Below are 23,189 nucleotides of genomic sequence, written 5' to 3' on the forward strand. Positions count from 1 at the left end.
TGAGGGGATAGTTTTACATATTTGTTTTAAAGTAATATCAGCCAGACATTGAAAACTGAAAGTACCAGGAATATAAGAAAGAATGTCAGCAACAGTCAGGGCACTAAAATGGAAATTATAATGGACACCTACACATAGTGAAGGAAGCCATATTATGGCTAAACCAATAATCATTCCATAGACAGTCTATCAATTCAATATCAAGAGCCAATCACCTCACAGAACCAAAAGTCCCTGTGTGTGGGCAACAGTTCTACTATAATCCTGACACAAAGAACCCACCAACCACAAATCATTTGTATTTTTAACAAATGTCTTTAATAACAGTTACAAGCTTTATTTCACAATAATGGTGTGAATACAAATTGGCACTTTATAAATAACAATAAAAATCTGTACGGGGCAACGTGACAAATATAAATGTGAAGTTTAAAGTAATATAAAGTATAAATAGGACAGCAAGGCTTTCAAACCCTCTATTTACATATAATATAGGCATTTTATTTACAATATGGGTCACATTTTATTTCATATAGTCCTATTTAAGTTTGGAAGGTTCTTGTTCACGCTACATACAATATTCATATAGCCATTTGGAGCGCTTTTATTTAGTATAATTGCCTATGGCAGGGGTTTCTCAAATTCGGTCCTCGAGTGCTCCCAACAGATGTTTTAGTCCGTAGAAACAAGTGATATAAATCCACTTCTGTTAATTCACCTGAGTATTAAGAGAATCCTCTGACCTACTGAACTTAGGACTAGTGATGAGAAATTCTACTTTAGTGTTTCCAGTTTTCCTGTGACAGTGCTGGTTATTACTGGAAACCTTAAACACAGAATGCTAGAGAATCTATTATTACAAGTTAGCAGTAACACACCTAGGTACAGTAACAGAACTACCATCAGAGCAGCCAATGGTTCGTCAATAGGGCTCCGAGATACTGGTCCATCCAGAGGTCCCGACTCACATGCACACTGTGGTTTTGACTGGGATTTCAGTTTCAGAACAGGAAGCCCAAACCCTACTTCACTATGCATGTACTGGCCATGCTCGTGTCAGAAGAACAGGGGTGCCTATGTGTATGGGGCGTATCCCAGGACCCTGCCTATTCCTGTTATACTATACTTGCCACTCATAGGAAAGAAAAAAATTGACAATTAGGGGTAGATTTACTAAAGCCACCAATCAGATTCTAGCTATCATTTTCTAGAATGTACTAGATAAATGATAGCTAGAATCTGATTGGTTGTTATGAACAAAACTTCCACTTTTCTTTTTTAGACATTTTAGTAAATCTAATATCCTGCCACAGATTTCAGTAATACTTCATTGTGACATGTAACAACCGACACAAAAAGACACCCGTACACACTACATGAATCTACATATAAAATTCTACCATGAGTAAACACTCACAAATACATTAATGTGCATCTACACATTATACAGTAGTTGGAAGTAACGTAAACACACGTCTCCAGTATAAGTCTTGTCAGCGAACCTTTGCTTTGTATTAGGCTTTTTATGCCTTCACCAGAGTTAGGGTAAAACTGATTCCATCAAACTTATGAGGACTTTTTCATCATGTGCAAGATTTTGGGGAATTTTAATTTCTCTGCAATATCAATTGAACTCTCCCCTTCCTGTAAAGAAAAGAAAGAAATAAATCAAGCACAAAACGCACACATTCCTAAGCAATATTTTTATTTTATATAGTTTTATTTTAGAATGTGTATTTTGATGTGCATATTAAAATGATCTTTTCTATAGCTCCTCTTCTGATGATGTCATTACATTTGTTACTTCCTATTAGAAGAACTTCTGCTCACCTTATTTCTTATGTGGGGATCAGCATTAGCTTCCAGCAGAATGGGTACTATAGCTTGGCTCTTCATCTTACAGGCATAATGGAGGGCTGTGTTTCCACTCTAGAATAGAATAAGAAAAAAAGACTACATAAGCTAAAACAGCATCTAATGTGTATTTTTGTTATCCCTTAATGTGTAGTATTAGGATCAAAAATCAATGTTAAACTTTGACCGAATCAGCTTCCAATTTAGCCACACACGTAGAAAACTGGACAGATTTGGTTATACAATGGGTGAGTTGAACAAACAGGTTATAGATGCACAATATTTCCCGATGCTCAATGACTGCAGTCTAGTGCAGGCATTAACTGCCCAGTCCTCTCGATATTAAGTTTAGTTGGGGGCGATTGTTCTGGTCCAATGGATGTTGTGATTTTGGACTAATTAACATGACCAAACTGGCCATTGACATTGCAGCTTGTGAGTGTTACTATAGTAAAAAATCTGTGCTGATGACTGTTCAGGAACCAATCTAGTCAAACAGGAATAGGAAGAGTCATTCTTTGGTGCAGAGAACTGGGAAAGGTGAAAGGTATATATAGTGCGTATGGTACATACTATATAGTGCGTGTGGTACATACTATATATATATACACACACCTCTTCTTTTCCGGTCTCTCCACCAAAGGATGGCTCTTTCTTTTCCTGTTTGATTTCATTGGAAAGAATTTAGAGACCTTCCTCATCTGTTGTGGCTGCAACTAAGGACTTGTTCTGTAAATACGGACTTTAAAAAAGAAGGGCTTATTTGAGAGGTGAGTTGGAGTTTGTCATGTGTGGCATAGGTATTGCCTGTCATAATTATCTACTTGATAAAAAGGAAGTGGTACAGGTATAAAACCCATCATTAAGTCAGACAAGCACTATTAACAACCATGAATTTTATGGAGTACAAAAGCAGAAAAATAGGATAAACAATTAAAAATACTTGGATACAAAAAAGTAGTAATACTTTCTGCAGTGAATGTATCACCCTGACCTAGCGCGTTAACAAACCCAAGTAATTCTATTGGCACAACTGTCTCAGATGCATTACTGTGAGTGCAGGGAGTACCTGGGTGGCACATAGATTAGCATTGCTGCCTTGCAGCACTGGGGACTTCCGTATTGACCCAGGCTGCCACCTGTGTGGAGTTTGTATGTTCAAAGAGCAAAAAAGAAACAGAACTTTTATAGCCAAGTGCACTGAATCTTCGTTATTTGTCACTTCATTTGGCAAAAGTCGTTAGAGCCCCTATAGATTGTTAAAACTTAACCTTTATTGGTAATAACTAAAATGATTAGCTAAAAACAGTGAAATAAGTGAATAAATTTGAATAGAGTCAAAAGTGAAAAAAGAACTTTGAGAATAAAAAAAGGACTGTGTAGTAAGAACTAGTCATTTCTAGAAAAGTAGTATTTCACTTTTGATACTATTCACTGTTTTATCTATTTGCTGTTTTTATCTAATCATTTAGTTTTTACCAATAAAGGTTAAGTTTTAACAATCTATAGAGGCTCTAACGACTTTTGCCAAGTGACAAATAGCGAAGATTTAGTGCACTCGGCTATACCAGTTCTGTTTCTCCTTTTTTGCTACTATGTTATTGTCAACTGGTGGGTGGCACCTCGCTACCATGTAAACCAATGCAGAATATTAAGAAATTTCACATCAATATGATTGCATAATATCCAATATATATGGTTTTGAGTTATTATCTTGAAAACAATAACACTAGTGCGACAATACAAGTTCTTTTATGGAGTTTGCATATTCTGCCAATGTTTGCTTGGGTTTCCTTCATGTTTCTAATTCAAACAAGCCATCTGAAACCTATCAGATAGAATAGATGAACACCGACGCGTCGTGAGCAAATCAAAATTATATAAAAATGCAAATCTCATTGAACAAACCCAAAGTTCAGTTTGCCATGGCAGGGAAGTGGCTGAGGCCAAGAGCAGCTATTGAAACAGCTTAACTGGGAATTAACAACCAAACTGCAGCATATATAAAACTACTTTGAAGTACCATGTACAGTACATAATATGAGTAAAGATAATAAACACTAGTGCACAGTTCCTCTTATAATGATTGATTTGTAATATGTATGATTTAGTAAGGAATGTTCTAAAAATATGTATTCTTATCCCCCCCTTGTTTACCCAGAAGGGCCATATTACATCATGCTCAGTAGGCCAAATGGCTCACTTCGAAAAAAATGCTATAATACAATCCAATTGGATCATTGCTACTGACGTTGTTTGTGAGTAATTAGGCCACATATGTAAAGAGACAAATTGATCCAATTTGAATACAATGATACTGTATGTTTGTAATTGAATTGAAAATGGCTGCACATTGACCAATCTGATTTTTATTCCTGATGGATCCAAGCCGATCAGATTTAAACCTATCGATTTTTATTGTTTAGGATGGGGCAACACAATTTGGTAAACTGACTAAATGGATTAGCTACTTGTTTTCTTAGACTGTTGGCATCACCGTACATTGAAAGCTCCCTCCTGCACATGAGGATATGGATGCTGAATATGATGCACTCACAGGTTTAATGCATTATTTGGTCTGAGGGTGGAATTAAACCTTTTACATGTCCTCTGAGGAGTTGATTGTGTTCAATTACTGGATCAACATCCCATTTAATGCACTTAACGCACAATGAAGCTGAACCATATACAGCTGCTTAATGTGTTCCTTTTGGCATATGAGAGCACTACAACCAGTAAATCACTATCAGCCAGATGATGCACTTGTGAGCTGATATTATACAAGGCTGAGACCCTGCTATGGATTAGTAACAGAGTCAATAAAAACAATCTCTAGCCAAGATGTGAAAGAGTGCTCTAACAAACAAAGAACATGAAAGGCATTTAAAGAAACCACTGGTATATCCAATGTTAGACATATGAAACTAAACATTAAAAAAATAAATGTAACAATCTGTTTACACTTGTAAAGGAATTGCAATTAGCAGGCATTTAACTAGTATAATGGTACAGAGATAATTATCTGCTTGGTGGAAATATGGAGACATTGTACCAAAAAGAAGGTATTACTTGGTGCATTTGTCTGTGAATATTAATATGATTACTGCAATGTTCCAACTACTCGTTTCCCAATTTCAAAACAGAAAAAGAGCCAACCATGTTCTCTCTTGTGGGCAGTGCCATCCCAATACGACACAGCTTACCTGGACAGTACTATCTAGCCTTTGTTAGACCCTTCTACTCGGTCAGTGATCTTAACCACTAAATAATGCTGGGAGGGCTGAAGTGAGTGGCGAGAATGGCTGTAGAGATTCAGCTTAACCGTTCTCCTCTATTTTGAGCTTTCCTCACCTTTCAGGGGCACTAACAAAGAGAAGGAGAGGCTGTCAGAAGAGTTAGCCCTGCCCAGGTAAGCCAGTCAGCATACTGCGCATGTTACAATATGGCCTCTCTCCAGGGCAGATGTGTGTGTGTGGGGGGGGGGGGGGGGGGTGATCAGAATATATAGATATATCCTGTTTTTAGAACACTTTTTACTAAAAGCTACATTTGTAAATCAATCATGTTTCTCCTGGCAACAGCTGCACTTTAAAGCTGAAGTCAAAATATGAAGCCAATCTCTTTCTTCATGGAGAAAACAGATATTTAAGATATTTAATACTGGGGAATCAATGGCTACACCAAGCTCGGAGCACTGCAGAACATCCAGTACACAAAGTACTAATTCTGCACTCAAGCAAAACGCTAGATGTTTACAACTGTAAACATGTGCTGCACACAAAAAAAATATTTTAAAAATGATCACTTCTTTCCTGTGTAAGTGCATGCAGCACATGAGACAATATATAGCATTTAAATTAGTCAAATTAGTTTTAGTAGCTTTAGAAAACATTGATTTACATTATATAAAAATACAATATTATATAGTAATTTAAAAAAGGCAATTTAATATCACTTACAGAATCTGTAGCGTTGACATCCACAGCTGAGCCCAGTAAAAGTCTAATCAATCTCTCGTTCTGTTTACTCTTCGAAATCTGTTCATATGTGAAAAAGGGTTATGTGCAAAAGTTACCAAAATATTATTTACGTATGATTACTGTGTTTACAATGTTTGTTTTTATCTGAAACTATAAAGAATGGTTAAGTTTCTTCAAACCATTGTTTCATCCCATTTTAATACCTATAGCAAAAGTACCCCCATAAAAGTTTGATACATAGGAACTAAACATAAACATGATCTATAAATTCAGGATAAATGTCCATATCCAGTCTTCAAAATAAAGATATTAAAGTGTCTATCAATATTTCCTAATATTTATTTTTCCGAAAATAATAATTGACTACATAAAGCTACACAGTATGTTATCTTAAAATCTGCCATTGTAGAGTTGCTAGAGACAGTTTAAAGACATCTCTATCCGTGTAAAAATGTTTATTTAGGGTTTAAATATGCACAATAGATCCATAGTCTGTGTATAGCTCAGAAGAATAGGTAAAGACCTGTTTTTTGGGAAAAACATTCATCCATGCAACAGTCTATCATATAATAATCACAAGACCTTTACGACTTTTATACTACTAAAAGAAAAGAAAACACCTACACATCCTCAAAAAGCAATACTAAAGTATTTTGTGTAGTATTAAACAAAAACAAACAAACAATATAATAACTATTTGTCGGTGAAGCCAATTTGTGGAAAGTCTGGCCCTCTCAATTAGACAATGAAAGTTTACCATTCCTTGGGTTATTAGGAGTTTTTAATTTCCCAATGGATTACCGCAGATCAAGAAAGAAAATATTTTTTTTTATACATTTAATAAAGTGATTTGGGGAGCATTTTATTTAACTAAACTTTATTTGTGTTCTTTGTGTTTATATGTTTACTATAATAATTTTTTAGTTATTTGCTTTTTATCTTTAGATCTATTCCTGGGATAACATAAACCTTGATTCCACTTGTTATTTAGAAGGGGGATATAACTTTTCTTATAATGACAAGGTGCGTAGTATAACATTGGCAGTAGAAGTATATCTCATTGTCGGCTGTTTTGCACTCACCATAATAACGTATCCAATAAGCATAACAGGCATTAAGAGTATAATTAGCAGGTAGTCCAGGAATGTGAACCTTTTTCTTACAGCATAGTGCAAACATGTCCTTTCCTTCTGTAACCAGAGAATGAAATTGTTTTCAGTTCAAACATTAAATGTCAGCATGTCACCTTCATTTACCATTTAATGTACTTTATATTCTGTTTGAGTTATGGTTAACCCTAGTATTGCCAAATAGTGATTGTAGCAAGCAGTGCTGCTGAAGGGTTGGAAAGGTATCGCATAACAAGATTAGATACTTTGTTTCACCAGAAATCAAAAAAAGGCCAGGTAATATTATAACAGACATTATTAAAGTAAAGAGGCCAAACAAGGAAAACAAAGAGTTTATAAAAAAAAATTACAATAGTTTGTAAAATTGAAAGCTATCTTGAAGATTCCATACTCATAATATCATGTCATAATATTTTCTTTTACAGTTTTTACTATAATATTTATATTGCTATACTGTGTGCATTTATGATGCAGGTTAATGCTGCAACTAAATATCATATTGATTTTATCAATCAAAGGGAAGCTTTTTATTTAGTAATACAACAGACAGTAATATGATCATGTTAAGCAGTCAGGTCACATTATGCGGGCTAATGCAGACCTACCTTTATATAATAAACGCTTCTTGCAAAACATGTAAAATGTTGCTCAGCCTTAGTCCTGGAAACCTTATTCCAATATTGGCACTATATTGTTTTCAGCATGAAGGAACTGCTAACTAGTTACTACAATTGAAAGGGAATATATAAGTGGTTTCAGTATAGGAAATGTCCTTATTCACTTCAGGCCCCTTAACCACTAAAACACTGCGCCTGACTTAGGTTTTTAATGCAAGTGCAAAGCATGCAATTACATTTTAAAATAAAACTCATTTATTTTCTACGTCTCTACAGAATTGTCTTTATACTTGCACTGTCTGCGATTTTTATTGTGGCACTCTTTTGGATGCTGCTTGATGAATTTCAGTACATTCAAAAGGGTGTATCACAGCAATTTAAGTGTCTAAGTAAAGAAGTCTATTCATCCCTATGGGATCTATTTATCTCTATGGGAGTGCATTGTGTACATACTCAACTAGTGGTTAACAAGAGCGCTTACACCACTGCCACTGCCTCCCCCTCCCCCCCCCCCCCCACACACACACCATTCATTTCAATGGGATCATGCTCTATATGTAGAAACCCCACTAAAATGAATGGAGCTCCATACCATCAATATCCCCCTCATTCAATAGAGATTCAATAAAACTCTATTGATGTGTGATCAAAGCAAAGAGTGCCTCGGGCTCCTTTCAATTCCAGCCAACCACAAGTTATACTTTTGCTATATTATTACAAAGGACTGGGGTCTTCGGGACCTTGGTCAGTTATACAGCGGTGGCTACTCCAGGATTTCCCAATCTTTTCAGTGCAGGCCTAGTAGTCTCTGGAAGGTGGCGCTATGTTGTCTTTGTGTGTTTCCTCCCATTGAGGCTCCTTGTCTGACCAACCCGGGCTTGATTTTCACTATAATGGGGGGAGCCTCTTGTGGTTTACCAATATAGTGTAAACTAGCCCAGGCTGTCTGCTGCTGGTTGAGCATTTTGGGGGAAACACTACTTGATTATCTATTAAAATAGTTTTTCCCATACATTACAATAGCCATTCATTTTAATTGGGTTTCTGGTATGTACATTAGTGCAATACTGTAAATTCCACTGAAATGAATTGGCCGTTGAAATGAACACGAAAATCGCTTTATTGCTTGCATTCTATGCATTTCCACCACATGAATATGTCAAGTGCACATCGATCGCATATGAACCATTTATCAATCCCTTATTGATCGCATGTGCAATGCTAGTTTCGTGCGTATATACACATTTTCACATACTGTTTGCCTTCTAGTGGGTAAGGTTTTTGTGCTTATAAGAAGTTCTGTCTTACTTTGTGCCACACTGAATCTTAAATACGCAATAAATTAGAATAGTTGAGTTATAATAGTTTTGTGTGAAAATAGATACTGTGTAACTAAACACCACCCGGCATTTCATTAGAAAATAACTTTACATGATGCCAACTAGTTATTTTAGGTTTCCAGAAACTCCCCGTCACATTCCTCAATAAGCTTACACACAGGGGGCCTAACTCGTCTTCGGATGCAAGTCCCTGTGTGTGCCGTATCTTGTGTGAAATTGCTGAGCGCATGATCAGAAAGGGACTTTACAACAATGAACGCAATTGCATGCAATTCAGGTCTGAACGCAAAGTCACAACTGATTACGAACTAAAAGGCGGAACGAGGATGGGAAGCGGTGGACGGATAGAAGCCAGTGAAAGAAAAGACGGTGCCCTTCTTTAAATTAATGGAATGTGTACAAGTGAATAAAATCATTTGAAAAAGCAGCCAGGACTATTGTGTATGTAAGAACAAAAGAAATAGTTATCCAGCTGCTCCCTCTAGGTACTGCATGCTTTAGAAAATGGGGGTTTAGGGAAGGTTTTAAATGTGACGCCCTGAATATATATTTGTTTCATATGCTAGGGACTCACATACAGAAGATGTCTTGACGTAGGCAGGTGAGCTTATCCCAATATAGCGATATTGTGCACAAAATTCTACTACCCATGTATATGCTTACACATAGTGATTTATATATTGATTGCCTTAGAGCGCTTTTTTTTTTTTTAAACTTTTCAATGGCGGTCGGTGAGACCTGGGTTGAAAAACCCGCAACGCACCGTTCACACTGGCGCTAACATGGGATTTACACGAGAATAGCCCTGCAAAAGTCCAGGGATTTTGTACTGACCCCCTTTCACACTGAGGCTCGACCCGGATCATCGGAGCTCGCCCCTGCAAAAATCCAGGTTTTTTTTTTTAGGCAGTGTGAATGGGGTATTAGTGAGCATGCAGTTGTCAGTACAAAAGTGCAACAACAACAGGCAGCATACATAAGGATACCAAACGTCCTAGATATAGAGTATAGTAGAGTATTCTAAAGAAACCTGGAATAAAATGTTCTCTCTTACATTATTTCTGAGGTTTACATCAGCTTTCATGGAGAGCAAAAATCTGGCTACTTTGATATTGCCCCTCCTGCAGGCACATATTAGAGGAGTATCCCCACCAAATTGGTCCTTCACATTCAGATTGTTAGGATCTTCTTTCAGAAGCAGTTGGACTTCATCTAGGTCATTTTCATAGGCAGCTTGACAAATTGGCTAATAAAAACAAAAACAGAAATGGAAATCAGCTCACTACTGTTCTAACTATACTAAAATATATATATATATATAATCACCCACACATACATATATACATACACACACACACACACACACACACAGCTGTAAATGTTCTGTAAAACCAAAATATAATTGTGCATTGTAAGTTATCTATTAAACATGCTTGCTTTTGGTTATATTGGGCCCGATTCATTGAGGAAAGTTAAGCAAAGAATTGAGTAAGTTCTCTTTCTCAAGTTTTCTGGACAAAACCATGTTGCAATGCAAGGGTGCAAATTAGTTATTTTGCAAATAAGGAAAATACTGTTTTTTTTTTGTAGCACACAGATACTTGATATCTTGTTTGTACATTGAAATTTAAAGTTGATTTAGGACATGCCCTACCCCAAATATAAATCTGCCGACATATTTTAAATTTACCCCCCCCCCCCCAATGCAACATGGTTTTGCCTTTCTTACTTTTGCTTAACTTTCCTTAATGAATCAGATCCATTGTATTTAGTATTTTGTTTTGATATTCCTCCACTGTGGTATGTTACCATCTTCTAATAGCATCTAATCTCAGACTAAAGCCTTGTACATACTGGGTAAAACAAGAGCATTTTAACTCCGGTACAGTCACGTGCATTGACCTCAAGACCAATGGCACTATTCATTGTGTAAAACTGGAGACATGCGAATAAGCAGGAGTTGACTTAGGTGGGATATGGATATATAGATATATATATATATATATATATATATATATATTTTTACACCATATATCAATACCATACTGTACTTTCTCTTAAATAAAGCTTTGATGGCTGCCACTATAGAAATAATTAAACTTCCATAATTTAGATATCCTTTGTACTCCACGAAAATTAGGATGCAAATAAAATAGTAAATATTGAATTTCTGGGGCATTCTGTTCTTTGGCGAGTACAGAGGCTGCCTTTACCGCTCTACCTCAGCTGCAGATTGTCCTCAAAGACCAAAATGTCAAGCGGTGGAATTGAACGGATCAGCACATGACCTCCAGAGCTGTATGTGTGAGGTCATAGGCCAGCAATATAATATTAAATATAAAGCATTCTTCCCCCTTCCCCCACAACCACTTGTTCACAACTCTGTTCAGTTTAGTCCTCTATGTGTAAAATGTAGGAAGTGTTCATTTTAGGCCTCTAGACTGACAGCAGTACTGAAACGTTTAGGTTTTAAGAAAAGAATAACCAAAATACATCATAACAGCACTGAACTATAACAAAAACTATGTAATAAGTGTAGCAAAATACATTTCAAAAAGTCAATTTTATGTATAACAGTATATTAAAACTGTTGTTTTATGATAGCAGGTTTCATATAGAACCATAAATGTCTTTATCAAATAAAGTTACAGCAATATCTTGGGATGGAACCAGCTATAAAGTGCTGGCTTCAAACAAGATTGGATATTGAAACCTGGTCTGAATGTGACACTTGATTGTGAGCTACAATTACTCATCAAGCTTTAGTCCACTAAAAATCATTTACTGACAAAAAGTCCAATAGTTTTCATGTTTGCACCCTATTTATAATATAATTGACTCGGGAACGACAGGACTCCAAGTTCAAAAACATGTTGGCTTTATGAAGTTTGTTTTATAGAACGGTGCACTTGACACCAGAACCTTCCTGCATCTGTTGGACGGGGTCCGTACATCATTACTCTGTGCAGTTTGGTAAAGGTAAAATGCTTGGATTGGTTACAAGTTGGCATAATTTATCAAACCTTAAACTTAACTACACACAACATGAGATGGAAAAGCTGAAATGCTTTGTGCTGTAGTTAACATTCCAATGCTCTAGTTAGCTGCAGGTTGCTATAACCCTGCTTACTTCATCTTCTACCTGTCTGTGTGCATCCAGTTTTAAAGAATGAATAAAATAGACGCTTTAACTCCCAACTGTAAATTATATGATATTAGACGTTACAGAGGAACTCTGCGGCCATATAAAATGACAACCCTGTAGGCATAGTACTTTAATAAGTGTCACAAACCTGAAGTGACTTCTACTATCTGAAGAACTTACTTCTTTTGTGACTTCTATTATTCTTTATAATAGACACATTTTTCTAGTTAACATTGATGCAATAATAAACTATAATCACGGATTAAAAAATTATGACATCATAACTTGTGGGTTATAAAGATATTATTTGGAGTCTAATCTTATATTAAAATCACTAGTTTATTATAAGGAGATAGAACGAGAAAAAAAAAAATATTTAAGTGCTTACATTGAAAGTATAAAACTAAAAACAAACAAAACTTTAGAAAGGTTCCTCTTTATTATCATTTATTATAGTTTTTATTTTCAATTTAGCACGTCTGCATTTATGAAATGACAATAGAAGACATTGTGACTATAAATTAATGTGTGCATGATTTCAGAAGGTTGACTCATGAAGTACATGAGTCATTTAAAAAGGTTTTGTCTTAATTACCACCTATGTTCCACATCAATTCATAGTCGTCTTTCTTGATTTACCAGCATGTGTAGGAAAATATGCTTTTTTATTATTATTGCAGTACTGTGTTAGCCAGAAAAATCTATGTGATGTTAAATACTTTTGTGTCAAAAGACAAAAGTATTATAGGAGTGATACCTTTATCGGCTAACCAAAAAAAAATTATTATATTTGCTAGCTTTCAGAGCACAGAGGGCCCTTCATCAGGCAAGTTTACAAATAAATGACTGAAAAAAAAGCACAACATTTAAGAGCTGTTACATCAAGAAATTTGTACGGGGTGGGGAATACATTGCTTATCTTAATGACGTATATGTTGGAGAGGAAAAAAGATCACAAAAATAGATCATAGTGCAAACTGTTGTAAATGCAATGTGTGTTTCTAATACTCGTGTTGCTTAACATGCACCACCTCACATCACCCAGTGGTAAGCCCAAGATCCCCCCATAAGGGGTACGCACTTAAAAAAGTTCTCTCCAATCACTGGTTTGTAGTATAAGAAGTATAATCTGTTGTGGAACTCCTCCTTAATGTGCCACAATCAACAGAAAGACGACAATCAACTTCAATAAAGGGTCTGTACATTCTTTCTTCTTATATTGATAAATCAACCACATCTCTATCATATATCCAGATGGTCTCCCATCCAAGTATTGACCAGACCCAATCCTGCTTAGCTTCCAAGATCAGTCAAGATTAGGCTTATTAATGTGGCTAACTTCAATCAAGGGTCTTTACGTTCTTTTTTCTCTTATATCCTCTTTCTTCAGAATCTGTCCTTTCAGCCGCATATAACAAAAGAATCCAATATTCTCTAGATCCAATCTTGCTTGTATAGTGGCTCCAGGGTATTGGTGATCAGGAGGAGGTTCAATATAAACCAAGCAATAACCAACGAGTTTTGATCTAAGCATAGATCTTTTTCAAGGTTTCCTTGAAAATCTTTCATGTCTAGTGTTGGGACTACCTCCATTACTGGTTTGGATGTTTTGAAGAAACTTTTTTATAGACTTGATATTTATTAGTGTCATTTGATATTGACGCACACTTATACTCGGTATTGCATTTTACACCAGCGCCGGTCCTATGTATATATCTTTTTAAGTTACAATCTAAAAGGTTTGGGGAAATCCTGATAAGTAGTGGAATAATGTTTGTAGCAGTTGGACTGGAAAGTGTGTAGTTATTGCACAGCAGAAGCACAATCAGTCGCCAATAATAAAACAGTCCTTGGTGGATGGCATTTCTGTGCAGCTTTGGAGGTGCATCATGGGTGAAAGGAGGAGAGACAGTGGATGCAGACACGAAACAAGTACCAGTTACTGTAGAACCCTTAAAGTTGTCAGCTGCTATCAAGCATACCTGTCCTTTACCAGCTATAAGAAATGAACCTTCATCATCTTCTGGTTGTGGAGAAGGATTTTGCGCTGTATGGGCACTCTGGTCATTATCTGACAACTTGTGGTAGCGGAGAGTAGCCTAGTATCTTACTCATGGTATCATGCTCATTTCTGGAAACCGATCCAAAACACATATGTGACGGCAGTTGCTGTCACCAAGGAAGCCATGGAGATCAGAGAAGGAACGGAGATGGCAATCACAATGATAGATGAACTCACTGGGTCCAGCAGCTGAATGGACATGGTATGAGATCTTCCAGAAGAACCCAGACCATAGGGTAATATTACAGTCCTCAGCACCTCTTGTAATTTCCCACTGCATTCACAAGCTTTACCTGGATTTATATTTGTGAGAAGATGAGAATGTGGGAGACCGCGCACAGAGCTATCTAAACTGCAGTCATCTCTAACTGCCGTCCACATGTCACCTTATCTTAACATCCCTGGACTGAGCAAAGGATCAATGTATTCACAAGTGTCACTATTAAGTCACAAACCACACCAGTAGCAAAATATAATTTGTCTTTGGAACATTAATGAGTCAGCAATTACTAATTATCTGTGTGGCTGCATTGCATGAACTCCCTTCTTGTATATCATGATACCACAACACAAAACACACGTATATTTTTATATATTTCTGCAATGATGTTCAATTTAACACTTAAGAGGAGTTTCACATTTATATAGATATTTAGCTTGCGTTATGCTACAGTGCATTTTTCTGTTTTACCCATTTCATAGGGGGGATTCAACTGGCCGCATGTATTACTGTGCTGTATTACTGTTAATACAGTAATTTAAACCCGGATTTCTGCTCGCGGTTCAGGGAATCAGCATTAAAATTTACCATACGAATGGTAATAATGCACGCTATTACCGTAGCAACGGTAATAGTGCGCAGGGCGCGTTACTTTCGGCAGTAACGCGGCCAATTGAATCCCCCCCTTAGTGTCTGACTCCTCAATGCAGATGAAAATGTAGAGAGCTTGTAAAAGAAAAAAAACATCCTGTTTTGTCACATACACGTTTTAAAAGCACGTTTGTAAACGCATATAAACTGCATATTAGAAAAGGATTTCTTGACGATTGGGATTAAGGCGCAGATATCAGGTAATGTGGGGGTATCGGTAAGAGGAAAGTGAATGGAGATCTTAGATCACAATGCTGTTAGAGTGTACTCGTAATATGTCTCAATAATTATAGTTTAGTCTTTGGAATTGTAAAATACACTTGATACGTTCTGTTTTACAAGTGTTAATAGATGAGTGAAAATGTTATTAACTACCTTAATAGTAAGGTTTGGTCTTTACCACTAACAAATTGGGTAACCAGTTCGATGTTATTAACATTGTAAACAAAGTAATCTATTGTGCTAAATTAAGCCAGTCAGTGATTTTCCATGCAAATTACCCTGTTTTCAATCAATTCATCAGTGGGAAGAGAAAACAGTGATGAGTCCCAAAATTATAGGATTGTCCAGCAGAAAGGGGAAACTGGGATGCTGTCTTTATTGTGTACAGCTCGCTGAGCAAACGAATGAAGAACTGCATATTAAATGCACACATGAACTCAAGACGGTTTATATAACACGTTAACATGCGACAAAAAGAACACATTGCAAACACCAATATGTATGCAGCACATGGCTGAATGGTCTTAAGAACTTTGTTATAGCTGAAAAATTGCAACAAAAAACAGAGATACTGTTGTGACAGACAACTGTAGTTACCTATATTTTGAACATGAAAATAAGAGATGCAGCCACACATTAATATGCCACTTGTGGTTATTGCTAGTGGTAAGTGTGCACTGTATACTGTACTGTTATGTTGTACTGTTACTGTACCAAAAAATGTTGGAAATTGAATTTATGTTTGTAAGGTATTTCATTAGTTTAAAAAAAAGAGATGTATTTATGTGTTCTGATATAAGCTTTTTTGTAGGCATCAACATAAAAAGAAAGGAGGAGCGTCAAGACATAATAGTAAATGTCATTAAGACTATACATTTTTTTTAATGAAATCCATTTTACAATTACTGACACCTCAACTTTTGTTTTTTATGGCCAGGGACATGTTCCTCAGATATTGCACCCCACCCCTTGGGCATTAAGTTAGTAGTTGGGGGATTGGGGATGGCGTCCTCTGCTCTTCTCAGTAGTAGTATGGCACTTGGCTATGACATCATAGCCACGCGCCACACTCTCAGCCCAGCACAGACATGGAGGAGCAGCAGCTGATAAGCTGATAGCTTCTTGCATGTGAAACCGTCTGCTGCGGGAGCATTAAAAACAATGGATTAGTTAGATTATGACATTCAGAGTCTATTTAGCATTGTCTGCATATTATCTGTGAAAAGTTGCATTTTCTATTTCTGTTCACAGGGTTAAAAGATGCTTTTCATCATTTAAGTCATGTTAGGACAGCGCCACCGATAAGAGGCTGCCCCGGCAAAGACCAACAGTGTTAGCGTGCTGAATACATTGCTTCCGGGTTCATAACCCAGCTGTTCCATCTTTGTAACCCAATTTTTGCTTCTAAATGAACTTCATATCTGCTTGTCAGCCACTGTATGATCAACTCATCTCGACTGTACAGTGCTACAGACTATGTTGGCCAAAAATATAGGATAGTAATATCTATGGCGAGCGCTCTTCACATACATGCACTAGTACTGAATAGACGTATAAATTTAGTTCAAAATATTTCATTATCTTCATGCCAGGGCACAATATTCCATATTACACTATGCTGATGTTGTTACTACTTGCTTAAGTTTACAATTACATTACAAATACAATTTACATTAAAGTGTCTCGAACTACAAAGAGAAAACCACTTACATAACTACATTGTATTTCACACTTAACAGGTGCCAGACAAACATACCTCAGAGTACAAAATCCCCATGTCTGCTGTAGATATCCTGATGCTTTCGATAGTCAGTAGTTCTGTAGAGGTCTTCTATCAACTGCGTTTAACTGTAAAAATAAGATTAAAAAAAGTACAAAAATGAAGAGAGATCCTTACATAGTACGTCGATACCTATGTGGAAGTGTGACACATCCCGATGTGAAGGAATTACTGTTGAAGACGCCCAACCCATAAGTATCATATTACTCAACAACATGACAGAACTAGTACAGGTTACAACACTATCTTTCCTGTTCATTTTACACATGCTGTCAATTCAGTGTCCAAGAGACATGTGAAATTGCAGGAAAGGGTAATGTGTAAAAACTGATGTACAACATTTCATTAGTCACATCCTGGAAACAGAAATCATACAGTGTTCACTAAGAGGCATATTTACCAAGCACCGCAAAAAATGAAAAATAGTTTTCAATCCCTATCGTATTGATAAGGAATGAACTATTTCTCATATTAAATAAAAAATCTCCACAGGAACAGCCGTTCTGAAAAACGGCTTTTCATGTGAAGTGTACCACTTACCTTTACACGGGTTCTTCACTTGCGGTCTTCATTGCGATCTGGTTTCAAGTTTTGAATCCCTGCGTGTATGCGCTGATCGAAAAATTGGGCATGCATAGAGAACCCGACTGTGCAGTGTGAAGATTGAACAGTTGTCATGTGACAGGGAGGGATCACATGATCCCTTCACACATGCGCTGTCCCAGCTCTGCTTTTCGGAGCATAGCTGACTAATGAAAAGTTTCAATTACGGTAATGAACGCCAGCCTGAGCTGCCCTACATTACCACATGTGTAAAAGTATTTTAATACCTTCTCGAATTGCGGTACATAGCAGTCCTCATAGACATCCATGGGGAATGCTATGTATTTCGACAAAAAATGCAAAGCAGTAGATATCTATGATATCTGCTGTGATGCAGTGTTGACAGATTAGGAAAATACTTAAATTTGAGTCCGTTCCACGAAAACAGCTGTTTTCGGGGAATTTACATGTAAATTAACTATAATAAATAGCCCCCTAAGTAGGTACAGGTAAAGTTGCTCAATATATAACAAAAAATTGCAAAAATAATTTAATAAGTTGGTTAGAAATGAGACATAGTAAAAGACATACAGCAGAGGACATTCCTATGTTTTCGGACAGTCTACTTAATGGTAGGCAATATGAGGTTTGTCAGAAGACTTACAAATTGCTGTTAGTCCTACAAAGGGATAACTTCAGACAAGGATGTGACTGTATTATTATCCTTTCTTTATAAAGAACCAACACATTTTTTAGTGCTGGGGATCATCATACAAATAACATACAGGAGCATAAAACAGATTGTAAGGGCATTTTTACCTTCCGAGACGTGTGTGAAGCAATTGATACATAAAGAGAGGGGGATAACAATTGTAGCTTCTGGTGGGGTAGGTGTATGTGGCTACTGTATGGCAGAAGCATTACCAACCACCAATAGTAAAGCAGCAATTGGTGACTGACATATGTGCAGCTACCAGTGATGTGGTACAGTTGAAATGAGGAGATACAATGGAAGATGAAGACATGAAACATGGACCAGTCACTGTAGAAATGTTACTTTGTGAAATTAGAGCCCCTCCTCAAAGTGGTCATGCTGTCCAAACATTAGACACTCCCTTCTGATTGGGACTTTGATTAATGTTTTTTTTAAGGATCTATTGGAGAATCAAATATCTTCAGTCTGATGTCAAAAGAGCAATGAGAGTTCTGATATCTCAGTGCCTGGAGCACTACATGGGGTCACACTGGATGGGTGAGCCATCTGCACAACATATGCACTCAGCCTTTAATTATGCTCTGGCTGGAGCAATGGGACATTTACGCTCCTAAAATTAGTCATTTTGTGAACTATGATCTCTGCAATTGCTCCTTCATTTAACCCACTACACTTGGAACTTGTGTCCCAGTTGTAGAGAGATAAATCTGACTGGATTTTTAAACCTATAACCAGATTATTACTAATAATGAATAACAATAACACTACTAATTACTATTTATTTATTTTTTATTATTTTTTTTTAACATGGTCACTTTAGTGAGAGACAGCACCAAAAAAGTTCCAGAATAAGCATTTGTACGGATTTCACCTGAAATTAAATTCTTGTATATATACACAAATAACCAACATTTATATTTAATCAATCTATATATTAAATTAAGTGTAGTTAGAATTTAATAAATATGGTAGTAGGAATTTTACCTTTTTTATTCCTAGCTAAAAACACCCTTTGTATACCCCCATTATTATTTTTTTTATCAGTTAATACAAACTGTTAAGTCTATAAAAGGGAAGAAATTTCTCTTTAATGTAAGGCAATGTGTTACATTTATACATGATATAATGTAGATTATATGAATACTAGAAGTCACCAAGTTATGTGACCATATAAAAAGCACAAGGCTTTAGGCATTTTTTCTGAGATGACTAATAATATCTGTAATAATTTATAGTAGGAAAACATTTATAATACATGAGTAGATACATGATGTTATTGTAAAGACATTCTAGACATCAACTAATAACTATTAGATAAAGCAATGTTTATGAAGTAATGGTTACTAATGAAGTACTCACACAAATATGGATTTTGCTAAAAAAAAATATGTCTGAATCTACTGCGTGTAGATTACGGATAAGTTAAAAGGGTTTTAATACACACCAGGTAACATAACAAGACATCAAACGTCCTGCTCCAGTAGAGCTTACAATCTATATGCAGCACTGGTGTCCCGAGCAGGCCGCACATCTGCTTAGATACCTCCCCTGCAGGCAGAGAACTACATCTCCCAGCATGCAGTGGGGAAGAGGAGCTGGTGAAGGAGCAGTTGAAAACAGCAGTTGGAGTTCTGAGAGGGGCTGAGAGGGAGAGGAAACAGCGGGAAGAGGATAAGGAGCATGGAGGAGGAAACAGTACTCAGCAAGGGATACAGCGTTGATGAGAGAGACCAACACTGTATAGGGCAGGGGTAGGCAACCTACAGCTCTCCAGGTGTTGTGAAACTACAAGTCCCAGCATGCTTTGCCAGTAGATAACCAGCAGATAGGTGGCAAGGCATGCTGGGATTTGTAGTTTCACAAACACCTGGAGAGCCGCAGATTGCCTACCCCTGGTATAGGGGGGAGGAGAATGCTATATTGGAGACTAAGATGGACGGAGCAAAGAGAGGCTGTACCAATGTTCCTTATCTTGTTCAAGTGACAGACATATTTGTTAGTCAGGGTTGTGGTGGGGAGCTCTGAAGAAAATTAACTTAAACCCTTTTGCCGGACTGAGGCAATATCAACAAGGGATTAGTCAAGGGACAGTTCATTAAGGAGCAGAGACTGAATTATAAATTTATATGAGAAACTGTGCAGACTACCTCACTGCCCTTTCAGCCACATATAAGAGAAATTTATAAACCTGTGGTGTGAGGAGCCCAAGTCATGGAAGTGACTTTATGTCTGTTTATTCTGCTGAATGTATTTCATGCTAATTGTTGGATATTAGTTATATTTGTCAGATAATAGTAGATAAAAGAGGTACCTCAGTTATAGGATAACAAAGTGGAAAGAATATATATATATATATATATATATATATATATATATATATATATATATATATATTAGTGTAGGTATTAGATAGTATTATTTATCAATTATATACAATAGTTTGTAAAGGTACAAATCAAATTTTTGATTTAAAATACTAGAAAGTGCCTTTAGAAGCTCATACATCACTAATAAATGTGACATGAGGCTTCCAAAATCACAAAAAGCCTAATTATTACAGGTGAATGAGATGGCATTTTTGTGCTTATGATACTATAGGATGGCCTTTCAAGGTAAACTTCTCTTTTCTACGTCTGTCTACAAACCTGCTAGCTGATGCATATTTTATATAATTAATATATATACACACACATACATTCATACACACACTGTATATCTCTCTGTTAGAATACTACTGGTTGCAGACGAGTTGTTCCTTTGCTGGGAGAACTTAAGCTGTGCTCCTATGTATTTTACTTCTGCTGTGAGTTTATCTACAGCTGAGTTACATTGGACAACAGAAGTATGTAGAACCTTTCCAAATACTAAACAAATGAATACATTACAAAGCCTATTAAATACTGTAAAGCTTTCACATGTGTTTAAAAAGTGTTTCAGTCATCTAAAATGTCTTTACCTAAAATGTGCCTAATTTCTACCTTTATTGTGGACAAATTGAAAGTTTCATCTATATAGTTTTTTTTTATATTGGAAATAGAATATTATGGTCAAACTCAGGCAGGAAAAAAATTGCTTCTGCCATGTAGAGGGGAAGAAATGCTCTGCACAGACCTTGTCCATGTGCTAAGGCAAACATGGAGGGAAGAGTGGTGTATTCCCACTCTTTGCTATATATTTGCCTCCTCTCTGTCACTTAGTGCAGCCACACCACAGATGGCGAAAGTCAGCTGTGCTCAATGGTCAGGTTATAAACAATTCTTATACATAGCACTGCTAAGTTCCAAAAACATTGCACCGCGATGGCTCAGGGGGTCTATGGACCTTAGGAAAATTTTTTTGAAAAAGACCAAAGTGAAAAGAAGATGGTGTTTGACTTTAGAATGGTCAGTATGGATTTACTGGAAACAAAAGAGGAACTTCTGTCAGATAGGATAAAGAAATGTATACCTTTGTAAATTATCTAGCCTATCCACCAGACAAAGGATTAAGGAGGAACAGGAGAGTGGCACATCTCTCAGTCACTCCTTAGATTTAATAGGGAAAAAGTTAAAATTTAATCTTAACATTGTTAACATACCGAACTTTCAGATAAATGTATTTACAGTTGAAGTAAAAATGCCTCACCCAAACATGCAACCAGCTAACTTATATATGGAGACTGGTTTTTCCAGTTCACCTGTTTATTTCATAGAAAAACATTTATAGCAATTGCTTAATGTTGTAGCGCAGTGTCTAAAAAGGGAAAGTACAATTACTCTTCTTCTGTATTTTTTACTGACTGGATCACTTAGTAGAGTTTAATTAGCCTACAACTAGGCTAATTAAACTCTACTAAATCCTACAACTTTCTTGGCCTTAGGATTAACATTTTAAATTGACCCAGCAAAATAAAACGGCATAGTTGCAGTATATGCTATTACATACATTGGTTCAAAGCATTACAGAACAAGCAGGACAAGTTGCTAACTAATATCCTAGCAGGGGGCCGAACACTACATCTCTGGTCCCATTACAGAATGTGGGTAGTCTAGCCTTCTGGGCCTGCTGCCTTGGCTTCAAAACAACAGAGAAGGAGGCTCTTCAAAGCACACGTGGCAGACTGTAAGGGAACAACAATGCTATACAACTGAGTGTATATAAACAGAAGATCAGAATAACCACAAGAGCACAGGTACGTTGTGCGAGTGTGACGAGACCAGAGCGGTAGCAGATGCACTATCTGTACCGATGTAGTTTCATACTTGGTTGTGCTGAAATTTCCAAATTTCTGAACATGGTTGGAAGTCACAATCACATGACCCTCACAAATTATTGTTGAAATAAAAACAATCTAATTTTTACTGATCATATTTTACTAAACTGTTGAACTTCTAAGGTATGAGTAATAATACCATTATTAAGCAAACTTTAAATGAATCTTGCTTCTCTAGCTCTTAATACATTCAAAATAAATATGTTGGATGCGTAAACTCAAAACAGTATTAACTCCCCTGCAGCAGTTTGAAGAGATCCTCACATACTTTGTGCTATTGGGAAACTCTTCTCTTTTCATCATCTAACTCTCTGGAGCTCCTGCCTGTCTTTATTCCCCTCCCCACATCATGCCACTATCAGTCGCATATACAGGGGAGCCCAGATGGTAGGGGAGAGGGGCGGATACAAATTACCCGGGCCCGAACCTGCCTGGGGGCCCAGGGCCCCACTGGAGCACTATAGTTATTTTTTAAAAACAAACAAACAAAAAAAAACCTACTTTTTTTTCTCGCGGGTGTCGCATACTCACAAGTGCAGAGGGCTGTGTGCAGAGCCGGACCAGGTACCAGATAGGAGCATTGCCAGATCTAGACCTGTGCTGTGCAATGGAGAAAAGGTAAGAAGATGTGATGGGGAGGAGGTATGTGTGACTAACGGTGCTGGGCAGAGAGGGGGC

The 23,189-nt window shown here is 36.8% G+C and overlaps 1 protein-coding gene across 2 annotated transcripts in view; it reads right to left on the reverse strand.

Annotated features, from left to right (window-relative positions):
* Positions 1 to 102: 102 nt before the first annotated feature.
* Positions 103 to 23,189, reverse strand: part of ANKRD22 (ankyrin repeat domain 22) — a 29,069-nt gene continuing 5,982 nt past the window's right edge. For both annotated transcript variants that reach the window (XM_075216403.1, XM_075216404.1), the window contains exons 2-7: positions 16,978 to 17,069; positions 9,976 to 10,167; positions 6,917 to 7,024; positions 5,814 to 5,891; positions 1,831 to 1,929; positions 103 to 1,644 (exon numbers count right to left, since the gene is read on the reverse strand). In XM_075216403.1, coding sequence (XP_075072504.1) covers positions 1,567 to 1,644; positions 1,831 to 1,929; positions 5,814 to 5,891; positions 6,917 to 7,024; positions 9,976 to 10,167; positions 16,978 to 16,998 — 576 coding nt within the window. In that variant the 5' untranslated portion in view covers positions 16,999 to 17,069 and the 3' untranslated portion in view covers positions 103 to 1,566. The remainder of the gene's footprint in view (positions 1,645 to 1,830; positions 1,930 to 5,813; positions 5,892 to 6,916; positions 7,025 to 9,975; positions 10,168 to 16,977; positions 17,070 to 23,189) is intronic.

The sequence above is a fragment of the Mixophyes fleayi genome, chromosome 6 (genome assembly GCF_038048845.1).
Source record: "Mixophyes fleayi isolate aMixFle1 chromosome 6, aMixFle1.hap1, whole genome shotgun sequence".
In the NCBI taxonomy this organism is placed as follows: Eukaryota; Metazoa; Chordata; class Amphibia; order Anura; family Limnodynastidae; genus Mixophyes; species Mixophyes fleayi.